The 17,023-nt window shown below is 41.2% G+C and overlaps 1 protein-coding gene across 1 annotated transcript in view; it reads left to right on the top strand.

The window, feature by feature from the left end:
* Positions 1-17,023, top strand: part of LOC136866792 (U-scoloptoxin(16)-Sm1a) — an 88,864-nt gene that overhangs the window by 34,724 nt on the left and 37,117 nt on the right. Inside the window, exon 3 of the mRNA XM_067143901.2 lies at positions 217-349. Within this exon, the coding sequence (XP_067000002.2) occupies positions 217-349 (133 nt within the window). The remainder of the gene's footprint in view (positions 1-216; positions 350-17,023) is intronic.

Here is a 17,023-nt window from a genome sequence, read left to right as displayed (position 1 = left end):
ATTTAGACTGAGAGCTTTTGAAATGAAAATTCTGTATATCTTATGAACTGCATAGTTTTATCAGACGTTCAAGCACAGTGTATTATCCAACTACAGTATCTATCACACTATGTCGGTGTACAACTTATTCATACATCTTTTTCTTTCACACACTCATACGTAAAGAGAACATCTTCGGGACTCTAAGTACCCATATCTCTCTGTTTTCAATTCCAGAGTACCCGCACCACTGTTACGACGCGAAGACGGACGAGGCTCATCCAGTTAGTTCCATGTGGTTTCGACCTGGAGAATGTGCACAGTTCTTCTGTGACACGTACCAGCCATACTACATGATAGTTTCTTATGGGTAAGAATCAGTTCTCTCTTTATTGGGCTATATTTTGCAGTCTCTTCATAATATTTCATTGAAGTACGTTTCACATTAAGACACATGGTATGATCAGAGCGTAACATACAAAGTCCTACTTCTCATAGCAAAAACAAACTATCGCTCAGTAAATGCTAATATTGTGAAACATATGTTTTATCCTACTGAAGCATCTAAAATTAAGAGATTCTTTAACAGCGATGGTGACCAATAGATAAAGTGTTAATTAGAGAGGATGATTACCTAGTTGTAATTCCTCTTAAAACAAAAATCACGACCACCACCACCATTTGCGGTGGTAATTTCTGATTTGGAGCAACTGAAATTCGATCCCTGGTTGTCTCTCTATTTTCTGGTTATATCCGTTAGGCGCCCAAAGAAGTACAGAAGGGACTTTCTGCAATAGTTAATTTCCTTGGCGAATATAGATCGGTCGAAGAGCAGAATTGATCCACATATCATCATCTCACTTACTAGGGATCGATAATGTGCGAAAACGTATTCTTCACGTCTATTAGACTCTCCGAAAGCGTGGACCTGGTTGATCTGCAACGAAAGTGGAACTGCCTACCATCATATCTCTTATATTGCTCGATCAGGAGCAGTCATCAAACCTTCGTGAGGGTTGTGGTCTATTTTACTGTTTGTATCTTGAATTTTAATTTTCCTTTCGCCTAGATCAGTCAGTATAGTATATTCTGTAATATTGTAAACTTTATTTAAACTGCAAAGTTTTAAAATCAATTCTTTACAACATACGTTTTAAAATTTCCGGTTTCATGATTGTATAGTAATATTTGTGTTAGTTGGATAAGCTTGACTAGGGTTACCTGCTACGGGAAGGAGTAGACCGTACTGCCGGATACTCAACGCCGAGTGATGGGCACGGTAAATAATCCGATTCTCTAAAGGGTTCCGCGGCATCGGGTTCGGAAGAAGGAGCACAATTAGGCGGTTGCTGATCCTCCAGTGGAGGATATGTTACTGGCATCCAGCATCCAGGCGAGCCCACCGTAATAATAGCCTATATGAAGCGTCAAGGTGGATCAGGACAAGGAGACGGCGAAATGGAAGTCAGTGGTCCAATAATAATAATAATAATGGCATATGGCCTTCGGAGAGGCCTGGTGCAGGTCTTCTTCGAGTACACGGCCTATAAGCGACCTGCATGTGTGTAAGGACGGGGTCCCTACCATGATTTCTAATGTTGAATAAATCACAAATACTCAGCCCCTGAGCCAAGCCAATTAAGATTGAAATCCTCGACGCAGCCGGGAATCCAACGTGGGACCCTTTGGATCAAAGGCCAGCGTGCTAACCACTTAGTCATGGAGCTGGAATGGTCCACTGCCCGAACCTGACAAGGATGACGGAACCAGGCGAGTTTTATTAGTTATATATTAATTAATCTGTGCTTTATATATTTTAACTAGATTGTATTCATTGAGGCGCTGAGATAAAAAGCGGGACTAGTCATTAGTTTGGTGGCATGTGAATTATTACAGGGGCTACCTGGGCAAGGCGATAAAGGACGTGGGTTCGATTCCCCGTCAGGAAGTCGAAAAATTTAAGAAACGAGATTTCCACTTCCGGAGGTGTACTTGGCCCTGAGGTTCACTCAGCCTACACCAGAATGAGTACCAGATTAATTCCTGGGGGCAAAGGCGGGCGGGCGTAGAGCTAACCACTCTACCCCATCAAGTGCCGAGGTTACGGATAGTGGAAGCCTTTACCTTCCATCCCTCTAAGGGCCTTGATGGCTTGTACGGAGATGACTTAGCTTTTATGAGTTTTTACTGTGATTCTTATCTTTATATGATTCCGTATCATTTGATGTTAACATTGGACTTGCTCTGTAACTCTTCCCCTGTCTAAACCAGCGTTGAAATTTTGTGTCGTGCGAAACAATGTTATTGGCTTTACGTCATACTAACTACGTTTACGGATTTCGGAGACGCCGAGCTGCCGGAACTTAGTCCCGCAAAAGTATTTTTACGTGCCAGTAAATCTACCGACACGAGGATGCCGTATTTGAGCACCTTCAAATACCACCGGACTAAGCCAGGATCGAACCTACCAAGTTGGGATCAGAAGACGAGCGCCTCAACTGTCTAAGCCACTCAGCCCGGCCCAAGTCATTTTTTTTCTTTTAGTGGCTTTACGTCGCACTGACACAGACAGGTCTTATGGCGACGATGGAATAGGAAAAGGCTAGGAGTGGGAAGGAAGTGGTCGTGACATTAATTAAGATACAGTCCCAGCATTTTCCTGGTGTGAAAATGGGAAGCCACGAAAAACCATCTTCAGGGCTGCCAACAGTGGGATCCGAACCCAGTATCTCCCGGATGCAAGCTCACAGCTGTGTGCCTCTAAACGCACGGCCAAACACGCCCGGTAAGTTAAATATGAGCATAGTTGTGTAAATAAATAACTTGATTAGTAAGAAAATCCTTTTGCATTATTAAGCCCTTGTTACAAACCAAGTTACTGATAGGTTATTGACTTGTCTTTCCGTTTCAGCGTTGATTTTGATATGTATTTTTTGTTATATGCCGCCTCTGTGGTGTAGTGGTTAGCGTGATTAGCTGCCACCCCCGGAGGTCCGGGTTCGATTCCCGGCTCTGCCACGAAATTTGAAAAGTGGTACGAGGGCTGGAACGGGGTCCACTCAGCCTCGGGAGGTCAACTGAGTAGAGGTGGGTTCGATTCCCACCTCAGCCATCCTGGAAGTGGTTTTCCGTGGTTTCCCACTTCTCCTCCAGGCGAATGCCGGGATGGTACCTAACTTAAGGCCACGGCCGCTTCCTTCCCTCTTCCTTGATTATCCCATCCAGTCTTCCCATCCCTCCCCAAGGCCCCTGTTCAGCATAGCAGGTGAGGCCGCCTGGGCGAGGTACTGGTCATACTCCCCAGTTGTATCCCCCGACCAAGAGTCTGAAGCTCCAGGACACTGCCCTTGAGGCGGTAGAGGTGGGATCCCTCGCTAAGTCCGAGGGAAAAACCGAACCTGGAGGGTAAACAGATGATGATGATGATGATTTTTTGTTATATGACGCATATTTATACACTTAATTGGAATGCGTATTATACCCTTTAGGGCTAAATGGACATTGGGGCAGATGACCTTTGGCGTTAGGCCCCTTAAAACAACAAGCATCATCATCAAGCAAGTAAATGGATAAATTACAGAAAAAATAGTGGGCTCAATAACTTATCTGCTTACCTGTCCAAAAAAAAAAATGCACCGAACTAGCAGTCGAATAGAGCTCGTGTCTGGTCCTTGCGACGAGAGTGTTGAAAGGACAGGTATACTACTGTATTATTAGCATAAATGAGGAACTGCTTAAAATTCTAACAATTTAATTGACGAAAGCACAGTCAATTATTTAATCAAAATCAATGACAACATTATTTACAACATGATGCACTCATGGTGCAGAAAATGTCAATAATGGCTTACATTATAAATTTGAGTGACGATGTTCAAATGGTTTCTTTTTTTCTAGTTGCTTTGCTTTACGTCGCACCGACACAGATAGGTCTTATGGCGACGATGGGACAGGGAAGAGCTGGGAGTGGGAAGGAAGCAGCTGTGGCCTTAATTAAGGTACAGCCCCAGCATTTGCCTGGTGTGAAAATGGGAAAACACAGAAAACCATCTTCAGGGCTGCCGACAGTGGGGTTCGAACCTACTATCTCCCGAATACTGGATACTGGATACTGGCCGCACTTAAGCGACTGCAGCTATCGAGCTCGGTGTTCAAATGTTTCGACGGATGTGAGCTAGCGAACCGGGTCCTGAGTGTACAACACCATTGGACCTAAAACATGAATTATAGTACTAGGATTAGCAACGTTTCGTAGAAATAAATCTAACACTGAAGTTCCCTTGCATCCAGGACATACTTACAACATAACATGAAAATAAAGCAAAGTTAAAACCCAACCAAAAGGGCACAGAATTTACTTGTGGGCGCGGTTTCAGTAAGATGGATGAGCGTTGAACTCACGACCCCTAGGTATCTTCACGGTTACTAGAAAATCTAACGATCAAACATTAAATTAAATAATACACAAGGATATCACCCATCATGTACACACAGATATTGACAGACGGAGAAAACCTCTGTTACATAAATAAATATATCATCTGGAAAGGAAAAGAACAAAATACTGCATGGTCGGTCACCCCCTGGGGTGAAGCAACTGTGTAAAGGACCTACCAAGTGGGAGGGAGAGAGCTCCCAGACAAGCAAAAATGTTGTAAACAAACTCCTGTCCTGAGCTAGCAGACAAGGGTTCTCACTTCCGTCTTACCACGACGAACATTTGTGCTGTTACACACCTTCTTGCAACAAGCAAGGAAACGATTCTCTTTCTAAACCTCAGGCTAACCGAGCTCGATAGCTGCAGTCGCTTAAGTGCGGCCAGTATCCAGTATTCGGGAGATAGTAGGTTCGAACCCCACTATCGGCAGCCCTGAAAATGGTTTTCCGTGGTTTCCCATTTTCACACCAGGCAAATGCTGGTGCTGTACCTTAATTAAGGCCACGGCCGCTTCCTTCCCACTCCTAGCCATTTCCTGTCCCATCGTCGCCAAAAAGATCTATCTGTGTCGGTGCGACGTAAAGCAACCAGCAAAAAAAAAAAAAAAACTCAGGCTTAGTTACCAGACCGCTTCTTGGGTCTAATTCATTTAATTATAGTACTATCACGTGCTATTTTCTCGCAAAAAACACAGCACTACTCACATATGGCCCAACATCATGCCCTCAAGACCCAGGTTCGAGTCTAGTGTTTGGTGGTGTGAAACTCGGTCAGAAATTTTGACAACATTACTTACAACGTGGTATCAGTCTCCTCAATAGACCTTAATCATAGTGAAAACATGCAGATAAATCATGCGCGTGCATCTTGCAGATTCTACCGTAATTTAACCTTTCTATCCCTCCCGATGTCCGAGAATGACAAGCTTTCCTTCTGATGATTCTTATATACAGCCAAACTACGTTACCATGCATAAGGAATATTCTGACATAACACAAGAAAGAAACAATCCTAAGTCACACCTAACTCCCTTATAACCCGTAAGATACTATAACAAACTGTACAAATCCCAAGATGATTAACTATATGCCTTCAGGGCGTTAATAACTTCAAAATTATCTTATTAAATGGCCCGATGGACTCATACGACATGATCATAATCTTATACAATTGCCTGTAGCATATCAATTATATTACCATACTTGCCAAAGGGCTTAACTAACTCATATTTACATAACTAATCGCTAACTCTCTGCGTAACTGTCACTAATCCTACCACATGCTAACAACCTTGGTTCACTTAGCTCATTTTAGGCGACCGTCTGCTCTCTCCATCGAGACCCGGATATACCATTTAGCCAGGCATGATCAAGACGTTGTCCATGGTTGATCCTCTCGTACTGATATCTGCAGGCAGGTCCATCATAGGCATCTTCTTGATGCTCGTCTTGAAGTTCGCGTACACACGGTCTTGAAAATTGTTGCGGGAATTACTGGAATGAAATACTCAGTTATTTAACCGCACAACACAATCGTCACTCCTACTCCGTTTCTTGGGTGTAACAGATAGATTACAAGTTTGGTGAAGTTAAAGTCATAGTTTCTATTATTGTGTATATATTTGCAGGCCTACTTTACTGAATATGATTTCGTACCCTTATTTGTCGACCTAAATTGAAGGTCAGGGGAAAAAAGCAGGAGAGTCAATATTTGTACAACTTGAGAAAACGCAACTTTTGTGCTTGACTTCCCTAGTTCTTTCCCCTAACAGCGAAACTTTGATTGCTAATTTCTCCTGACTCGCCTGTTTTTGGTTTTTTTTTCATTTGCGACTGCTGAATAGATGCGCATGATCACTCTGAAGCGGACTGTAACAATATCTCAATTTCGATGAAAAAGTGACTTACTTGGTTTTTTCCCCCGACCCTTCAATTGTTATTTTAACTCAACCACCCGGTGTCAGTCCAAAACAACCTGAATAATTTCAGTTCGTAGTTCAAATCCTATTATCGATCAGCATCTTATTGTGTGCCTACCCGTGCCGCTTCTATGAAGAAGTCTGTACAGATGGCAAAGTTTATGGTCGAACTATTATAGATTCATGACCACACTGTGATAAAATCCAAATCTAACCTCAAGACAAAACCGTTATTCAAATCACTTCTTCCCTGAATAAGGTTACCGCTCAAACGTAATCACAGCCTTTGTTCAAACAGAGGTTTATGGCGCGATAATCAAGACAAAGATACACGCGACACGCACTGGCGGCGATCGTACAGTTGAACGAGATGCTTCCCTCAAAATCTCCCAGTTCTTATAGTGCAGAAACCGAAGCCAAGCCAGGGAATCAACAGCGATACTCTGGTATGTGGCTACTTGACTGCTTCCCACGGTGGTCGTTCTAATGTAGAATTATCGAATTTGTCATATATTAATGGCATTAAACATACCCTCATGTTCACAAAATTCTGGGGATTATATTCGTCATTTTATCTCCCCGAAAAAACACTCAGGGAGACGAGATATCACTCGATTCCCGTGACGTGGTAAACCTGCATCTTCCCGCGTTAAATGCTGTTACTGGTACTTCCCAAAACAAAATCCTTATTTCTCCTTCCTTCTCCAACACGTCTTCTATTTCACTCATACATGGTCACACCCTTCCTAGGGAACCGCATCCAAACCCCCGCGTTCTGTTCAGCTTCGCGCCTATATGTTTGGCGTCCTATTACGTCCTATTGCGTCCTATTACAATTGCGTTAAATATCACATCTCTAATCATGAACAGTATGGTTCAGTATTAATATGCTTAGCTGATTAAAAATCATTTTGCTATAAAATTTCATGCATTTTTGAGTTAATGTTAAATTTTTGTAAGAGGAGTTTTGTTTAATTTAAAAAATGGAACTTGTCAGTCATATTCTATATCAGTTCCCTAGTATGTGTCTTTATTATATGACTAGCATATGTACTCGTGCTTCGCTACGGTATTCTACATTGTATACGGATATCGAAGTAAATACTGTGCGTGCAGTTAATAAGATCGTTTCTAAAATTGCATGTCTCTTAGCGTTATCCGATGAATAGCGTGGGAAGGTCCCCATACGTTGTTTCCAATGTAAAGTGTGGGTTGTGGAGTTATGATGATAACGGCAGGCTCACTTGCCTACTGCCATGCACAATCGAATTAGGAAGTTTACATTATAATTGCAGGCCCCATTGCCTACTACGCTGTCACTATCGATTTGTGGAGTTTTCATTACAACGGCAGGCCTCCTTTCATACTTCCAGATAGAGAACAGTTGGGGAGTTTTTATTATAATGGCAGGCAACTGCCCTACTACCAGTCGAAATTGAGTTGTGCAGTTATCATTTTAATGACAGGCCCTCTTTTCCTTCTGCCAGCCAGCTTACTTCCAGTCACATAGAGTTGGTGAGTTTCAATTAAAATAGCAAGCCACTATGCCTAACGCTAGTCACATTTTAGATGGGTACATTTGTTTATAATGGCGGGCACCCTGGCCTACAGCCAATCACAATCGGGTAGGGGAGTTTTGAAAAAATTGCATGCTCCCTTGCCTTCTGCAAGTCAAATCGAGAAGTGAATTATTCATTACAATGGTAGGCCCTCCTTACTAATGCCAGTTACACAGGAGTTGGATAAGGACCCCATTCCTACTGCCAGTCAAAGTCGGCGTGGGGAGTACTGATTACAATAACAGACACACCCTTTCTCGATCGCTACAAATCGACATCAATGAATATATATAGATCGACATACGAAAGTATATGGATGTTTACAATATTGTAGACCTTCATTTACAGATTAACTTCTCCCTGTGGGTGGGGGCGGTAGAATAACACCCACGGTATCCCCTGCCTGTCGTAAGAGGCGACTAAAAGGGGCCCCAGGGGCCATGAACTTTGGAGCGTGGGTTGGCGACCACGGGGTCCTTAGCTGAGTCCTGGCATTGCTTCCACTTACTTGTGCCAGGCTCCTCACTTTCATCTATCCTATCCGACCTCCCTTGGTCAACTCTTGTTCTTTTCCGACCCCGACGCTATTAGGTTTGGGAGGGCTAGGGAGTCTTTCATTTTCACGCCCTTCATGGCTCTTGTCTTTCTTTGACCGATATCTTCATTTTTCGAAGTGTCGGATCTCTTCTATTTTTCCCTCTGATTAGTGTTCAATAGAGGATGGTTGCCTAGTTGTACTTCCTCTTAAAACAACAATCACCACCACCACCACCTTACAGATTAACTGCTGCAAAACAGTACGTCATATCGACAAAAGATTCTACCATAAGACGCAGTATTTGCCGGGCTAAATGGCTGGTCCTAGGATATTTTCTCGCATCTCATCTATTCATGGGCCAGACAGTTAGAAAGTTTGAATAGGTTGAAATTTGTGTAAGATTATCTAACATTGCATTACTTTTCGGATAATTATGTGACATAGCATTTAGCTCACTTATGGGTACTGGGTGGGCCAATGTTCGTGTAGAGTTTGATGATTCTATTTTTCCTGAAAGTGATTGAATGTGTGGATTATGCAGGTAAAAAGTCCAAATTTACTTAAAATCTAGAAATAGCGACGAATCTAACGTATAAGGGATACATATATACGATAAAAAGTCATAAGACCAAGATTGAAGATCACTCCAAATTCACAGGAGATTAGGCCATCCGTTATGTGGCAATACTTCCCGTTTATCCCACGAAATACCTCGAAACGAAGGTCTGCACCATCATTAAAATTGACTCCATATTTAGATATTCTTCGGGGATAAAAAGTGAAAAATTTAACGATCTTCGAAGTTTTCCGTCCGTTACAGGCTAAAACGTACAACACGGCTTAATTTCAATTTTCCAGCTCGTGTGGCAGATTGTAAGGCAATCTTGATTTTGGGCGAGGGGGACAAAATTTAGGACTTTCAGGAAACTGTAGGTAAAATATGCAGATGGTCATTATTACCCCTTGAACGGAAATCTGTACGAAAATTTCGCCAAAATATTCAATGCACAGACATACGGTGGTTACGATATGATTTATGTAGATAGCTAAGGAATCTACTCCACGTATAACACCTTTTCGGCTATGTGCGCTGGACTTAGCCTGAGAAACCGACCTTTCATGATATCTCCCTTATTAATCCTCCTGTTGAAAAATGCACACAGGAAAAAAATAGAATTGGATTTTCCATCAAGCTTGGTCGATTTTCAGTCAGGTTGGTCTTGTACTTTATATATTTCAAGTTGTAACAAATACGCTTTACATGCACCCGCTCTTGCGTTAAGTCCGGTGGGTCTTGTACGAAAAACGGCCCGTTAATGATATCTCACTTATTAATCCTGTTATCAAAATTATGCACACGAGTAAAAAGGTTTAGAAATTAATTTTCATTTAGGCAGGTAGATTTCCATTAAGTTCTTTTTGTGTTTATTTTGAGGGAGTGCAAAATCACGGTTTCTGGGATTTAAAACAATATTTGCACTAAAACCTACCCAAGGACAGGTGGATTCTAAATATGAAGTTTGGTGGAATTATATCAAGTAGTTTTCAAGTTATAGAAGGACAGACAAACAGACACCAAAGCTAAAAATTATGCAGAGGTCATTATTACATCTGAAACGGATAACTGTACGGAAATTTCATCAAACTAGTCAATGTACAGACACACGGTCGTTACGATTTAATTTATATACATTACATACATTATATATATACATATACATTACATATTTTGGTATAAGACTTTAATCTTCCTAATGAGCATCTAGGTTTAACTATAACGTGTAAAAATATCATTATAAAGAATTATATAAAAAATGGGTATATCTTAAACGTAGTATGAGATGTGACGTGCAGAGCCACCTCGTCAGCATTTTTCCGCTGAGTCAGCACACGAGGTTATTGACCCCGGCCAAGGTCATTGTCCCCATGACGTCATGACCACGTCACCGGACGTCACATTGCTTGTAAACAAAGCCACGCGCTTGGTCACCTTCGTTTTGACAGCTTTATATATGACAGCTGTCATCTTGACGGACCCTAACCTCACTTTTGAGGACAAGTAAACATCGCTAAACACAGTGCTGGCATCTTGACAAGGCCTAACCCCATTGTTGCCACCTCATACACGTAGGGGCGCGGTATTAAAATCCACGTGCTTTGACAGCTGTCAAGATGACAGTTCCTAACCAGGTGGGCGTGGAATTTAATCAAGTGAACGTCGCTAACCTCACTTCTGCTATCATAACAGGGCCAAACCACATTGTTGCCACCTTATACACGTAGAGGCGCGGAATTTAAAATCCACGTCCTTTTGACAGTTACCATCTTGACAGCTGCCATCTTGACAGATCTTAACCACGTGGGCGCGGAATTAAAATAAGTGAACGCAGCTAACCTCACTGCTGCCATCTTAACAGACCCTAACATCACTGCTACCATCTTAACTACGTAGAGGGCGCGGAATTTAAAATACACGTGCTTTTTGACAGCTGTCAAGATGACAGGTCCTAACCACGTGCCTTTGTTTTGTACGTGGCTAACCTCACTGCAGAATTTTGACAGGGCCAAACCTCACTACTGCTATCTTAACCACGTAAGAGCGTGGAATTATGTTATCTTGACAGGGACTTAGCCACTTGACTTACTTGACTTAATTCCTGTTGTTCCTTGTGGAACATAGGGCATCAACAAAGCATCTCCATCTGATCCTGTTGCCAGCCAACCTCTTCACCTCTCTCCAGGTCTTGCCTTCTTCCATTGCCTCCATGTGTACAGATCTTCGCCACGTTTGTTTGGGCCTTGCTCTCCTCCTTTTACCCTGCGGGTTCCAATCCAGTGCCTCTCTCTCAATGGCTTCATTCCCCTTCCTCAACGTATGCCCTATCCATTTCCATTTGCGCCGCTTTATCTGTATGGCCATCTCGGTTTCACCCGTCCTTCTCCATAGTTCATGATTGGAGATTACTTCCGGCCAGTAGATGTTTAAAATCTTCCTTAAACATCGGTTGACAAAGGTCTGCAACTTGGAGGTAATCACTTTAGTCACCTTCCAGGTCTCGGACCCATACAGTAGAACAGCCTTGACATTACTTCGGAAAATGCGAAGTTTGGTCCTGATAGATATTTTGTTGTTCTTCCATACCGAATAGAGCCGAACAAAGGCACCGTTCGCTTTTTGTATACGTTGAGAAACATCCTGTACTGCTCCTCCATCTTTGGTGACTACACTGCCCAAGTAGGTGAAACTATCCACATCCTCTATAGGTTCATCACTGAAGACAAATGGGTCTAGTTTGTTGGTGTTCATCCTTAGGGCCTTGGTCTTCTTTGAGTTAATCGTTAGTCCCACCTTCTTTCCCTCCTTACACTTTTACGGACAGATGCCCTTCCCCTCGGAGGAAGCCTAACTACACCGTTGCTACATCTCTATTTGACGCGTGACTTCCCTTCCTAAAGTAGATAAAAACACGTTGTTAATCGGAGGAACCGTAAAACTACACCATTGCTAGGGCTTTATGTCTCTATCCGACGAGTAACCTCCCCTCCTGAACAAGGTAGAACATGTTAGAACATGTTAGGACTAGAAATGATGTGGCCTCTACTAAGAGCATCAATTTTTGTGTGTGTTTAGAAGAGCGTCTGTTATTATCTTACAGTAAAGGTTGGAAGAGTCAGCATGCATTCCTATCGTGTTCTAAACAAAAAAACTTACCTTGATAGAAGGAGGGCGCACTAAGAGAAATTGACACGTAGGCAGATGCTGATTACATGGAATAAAACTACCCGTCTCTTCTTATTTTACAAATATAACATTAACTTTTTTATGATGCAAACGGAATAATAAATGATTCGAACTCTGATCTTCCTCTGTTTAGCATTAGAATAATACATGCATTAATGGGTTTCGAAACCGGTTTACTTAGTTTATCGTCAGAATAAAACAAATTCTCTAATACCTGGAATCTCATAGGATTAATGCAGGAATAAAAATACCTCCCTGTATGTTGTCTACACAGTTACCGTAAAAGAATTGCATACATGGAATAGAACACTGAAACTCTCTGATGTGTAGGATAATAGCAGTCTATACGTGATAACAAACACACACAACACTCTCTATCGTAAAAACGAACACTCACGAAAAATATGAATTTGATTGTAGCACAATAAAATGCTGTGAGATAGCCCCTTACACACATCATTACGCGAAAGCACACGCACATTTTGATTACCTGAGATACTTCTATCGAATAGCATTGTGAGGTTACCATAAGGCTTTATGGCCCCATCCGACAACCAAATAACTATGAACAGCGTCCTCTTGCTGAGGAGAGGATTTTACACACACATAGAATTATATATATACTTGCGCTGATTGGGTTGAACAGCGCTGGTCCTCTTGTTGTAAGAAAACTGCTTGAGTCCTGTTTTTAGCTGTGTGGATAGAGGGACCGGAAATTTATTCATATATTGTCTGATGATGTTAACTTACCTTGTTTATAAAATGATTTTAGTAACTACTTACGTCAGGCAGGGGGATACTGCGAAAGGAAAAATCTGTAATATGGCTATAAATCGAACATAAGATACACACAAAATGTAATCTGTTACGCTGAATAACTTTTTAGGTGACATCCTTTTAGTCACCTCTCTGAACAGGTTTTTGATCATTAGAACACTGAATTTTTTATTTTAACGTTCGAGGTTATAGATTTGAACACTAGAGACATTTAATGTCTTCTGTAATGTTGACATTACCCGATGTAAAAGAGGAATATCTATTATCGAATAAAAAATATTTATCACATAACGTTGAACAGCATAAAGAATGCTACTATTACAGAACATATTTTAATCATAGATTATATTAAAGAAAATATTCATACACTTACCTTTGAAGAAAATAATTATCACTACCATCATTACTTGTAGATAGATGTAAGCTTGAAGTATTTACTTCCGATAACCTGGGTAACAATCGAATCCAGCCTTGTCAACTAGCTTATAGTAAATATCAGGCAAATGCTAGGACTGTAACGATTATTATTTTCGCCACTGCAGTTAATATGAATATATATTATCGCTAACCCCGACGCACTAAAGTACAGAGCCCCTCACCAGGCAAGTTGGCCGTGTGGTTAGGATTGCGCGGCTGTGAGCCAGCATCCGGAAGATAGTGGGTTCGAATCCCACTGTTGGTACCCCTGAAGATGGTGTTCCGTGGTTTCCCGTTTTCACACCAGGCAAATGCTGGGGCTGTACCTTAATTAAGGCCACGGCCTCCTCCTTCCCATTCCTAGGCCTTTTCCTATTCCATAGTCACCATACGACCTATCCTGGTGACTGAGCTTGAATAAAAATGTATTTTAAAAACCTCAACCACAGAACCTTGAACAGCATTAAAAATTACTACGATCACAGAACAGATTTTAATCGGATTATATTGAAGAAAATATTCATACACTTAAACTAGAGACTCTATTTAAGAGAAAAAAATATTGTATACTTCTATTGTTTACAAAGTTGGCTTTCCGTGTTTTTTTTATTTTTTTTATTTTCACACCGGGAAAATGTCTAAATCACATAGCGTCCGACGAAGAGAAAGGAATTGTATACTGATATTCATAACTAATTGATAAAGTTGACTTCCCGTGATTTCCAATTTTTACACCAGGCGAATCGAACCCCTGGACCTACAATACATTAGACTACATAGATTTGTTTCTATTTACGATGCGAATAATAAAACGTAGTTATATTAAAACAGAACACATGCGTTATGTACACCCCAGCCTCATGAAGTAGCTCATAGTAAATACCAAGCAAACTGTAGGACTGTATCGACTTTTATTTTCGTCACTGCTGTTAATGTGAATATATATTATCGCTAACCCCCGACGCACTATATACAGCTACGCATCCCTAACCGCGTAGCAGCTTCGCTCTTTAAAGTTGTGTTGCAATAGCATTAACACATTATGCTACTAGATTATTATTACTCTACAGCTACGCTAAGGTACAGCCCCAGCATTTTCCTGGTGTAAAATGAGAAACCACGGAAACCCATCTTCAGGGCTGCCGACATTGGGGTTCGACCCTGCTATCCCCGAATGCATGCTGATAGCTACGTGAACCAAACCGCGCAGCCAGCGACCGCTGCTCAGCCCGACCGGAGTCTTAGATATGTTACAGCACCCCGACAATGTTAATTATACACATGAATCGCATTTTTATACATACCGTATACTTACATCTCCATGTTTTAAATGTAATCTCTAATACGTGAGAGATGGACTGCATTCAGTTAAAGAACGTGAACATTCTGCATGCATGCCGCTAGCATAATCGGATGTAACCCACGTACCGATCAAAGTTCAATATTTGTCTGGATTTTTGCTACACTGTAAGATTCTGCGTGCACGTCGCTAGCATAACCGTACGCGACTTAGCATACGAAGCACTTTTACACTTACTATACAGTTCTATGCAGCGTAGCAAAAATATTCCATTCTCCTACTGAACTCAGTCCATCACTCACGTATTAGAGATTACATTTAAAACATGGAGATGTAAGTATACGGTATGTATAAAAATGCGATTCATGTGTATAATTAACATTGTCGGGGTGCTGTAACATATCTAAGACTCCGGTCGGGCTGAGCAGCGGTCGCTGGCTGCGCGGTTTGGGTCACGTAGCTATCAGCATGCATTCGGGATAGCGGGGTCGAACCCCAATGTCGGCAGCCTTGAAGATGGGTTTGCATGTTTTCTCATTTTACACCAGGCAAATGCTGGGGCTGTACCTTAAATAAGACCATGGTCCCTTCTACTGTGCGGTTTGAGTCACGTAGATATCAGCTTGCATTCGGAGATAGCGGAGTCGAACCCCACTCTCGGCAGCCCTGAAGGTGGGTTTACGTGGTTCTTCATTTTCACACCAGGCAAATGCTGCGGGCTGTACGTCAGTGTAGCTGTGGAGGAATAAAAATTATATATTTCATACTGTAAAGTTCTAGTAGCATTATGTGTTAACGCCATTGCAACACAACTATAGCGAGCGAATTGGCTACGCGGTTAGGAATGCGCAGCTGTAGAGTAATATAGTACGTCAGGGTGTTAGCAGTAATAGATATTCACATTAACAGCAGTGACGAAAAGAAAAATCGATGGAGTCCTACTATTTGCTTGGTATTTACTATGAGCTAGTTCATGAGGTTGGGGTGTTACATAATGCATGTCTTGTGTTTTAATATATCTATGTTTTATTATTCTCATCGTAAATAGAAACAAATTCACGTAGTTAATTCGTTGCAAGTCCCGGGGTTCGATTTGCCTGGTGTGAAACCACGGAAAGCCAACTTGATAAATTAGTTATGAATATCAGTATAAAATTCATTTCTCTTTGTCAGGCACTATTGATCTAGACATTTGCCTGGTGTGAAAATTAAAAATCACGGAAAGCCAACTTTATAAATTATACAAGTATACAATACTTTTCTCTTAGTTAGAGGCTCTAGATTAAGTGTATGGATATTTTCTTCAATATAATCTACGATTAAAATGTTTTCTGTGGTCGTAGTTAATTTTTAATGCTGTTCAAGGTTTTGTGATTGAGATTTTAAAAATATTTTTTATTCAAGCTCACTCACCAGGAGGGGCTCTGTACTTTAGTGCGTCGGGGTTAGCGATAATAGATATTCACATTAACTGGAGTGGTGAGAATAATAATTGATACAGTCCTAGAATTTGCCTGATATTTACTATAAGCTAGTTCGTAAGGCTGCGTTCGATTCCTACCCAAGTTATCGGAAGTAAATCCTTCGAGCTTAAAACTATCTACTAGTAATAATGGTAGTGATTACTGTTTTCTTCAAGGGTAAGTGTATGAATATTTTCTTTAATATAATCTATGATTAAAATTGTTCTGTAATCGTAGTATATTTTTATGCTGATCAAGGTTCAGTGATTGAGATTTATTTTATTCGATAATAGATATCTCTCTTATACATCGGGTAATGTCATTTACAGAAGACAATTAAATGTCTCTAGTGTTCAAATCTATAACCTCGAACGTTAAAATAAAAAATTCAGTGTTCTAATTATCAAAAACCTGTCCAGAGAGGTGACTAAAAGGATGTCACCTAAGAAGCTATTCAGCGTAGCAGATTACATTTTGTGTGTGTCTATGTTCGATTTATAGCCACATTAGAGATGTTTTCCTTTCGCAGTATCCTCCTGCCTGACGTAAGTAGTTACTAAAACCATTTTATAAACAAGGTAAGTTAACATCAACAGACAATATATGAATACATTACCGGTCCCTCAGTCCCCACAGCTAAAAACAGGACTCAACCAGTTTTCTTACAACAAGAGGACTAGCGCTGTTCAACCCATTCAGCGCAAGTAATTCTATGTGTGTGTAAAATCCTCTCCGAAGCAAGAGGACGCTATTCGTAGTTATTTGGTTGTCGGATGGGGCCATAAGGCCTTATGGTAACCTCACAATGCTATTCGATAGAAGTATCTCAGGTAATCAAAATGTGCGTGTGTTTGCGAGTAATGATGTGTGTAAGGGGCTATCTCACAGCATT

The sequence above is a fragment of the Anabrus simplex genome, chromosome 1 (assembly GCF_040414725.1).
Source record: "Anabrus simplex isolate iqAnaSimp1 chromosome 1, ASM4041472v1, whole genome shotgun sequence".
Classification (NCBI taxonomy): domain Eukaryota; kingdom Metazoa; phylum Arthropoda; class Insecta; order Orthoptera; family Tettigoniidae; genus Anabrus; species Anabrus simplex.
This window is presented reverse-complemented; position numbering and strand designations above follow the sequence as displayed.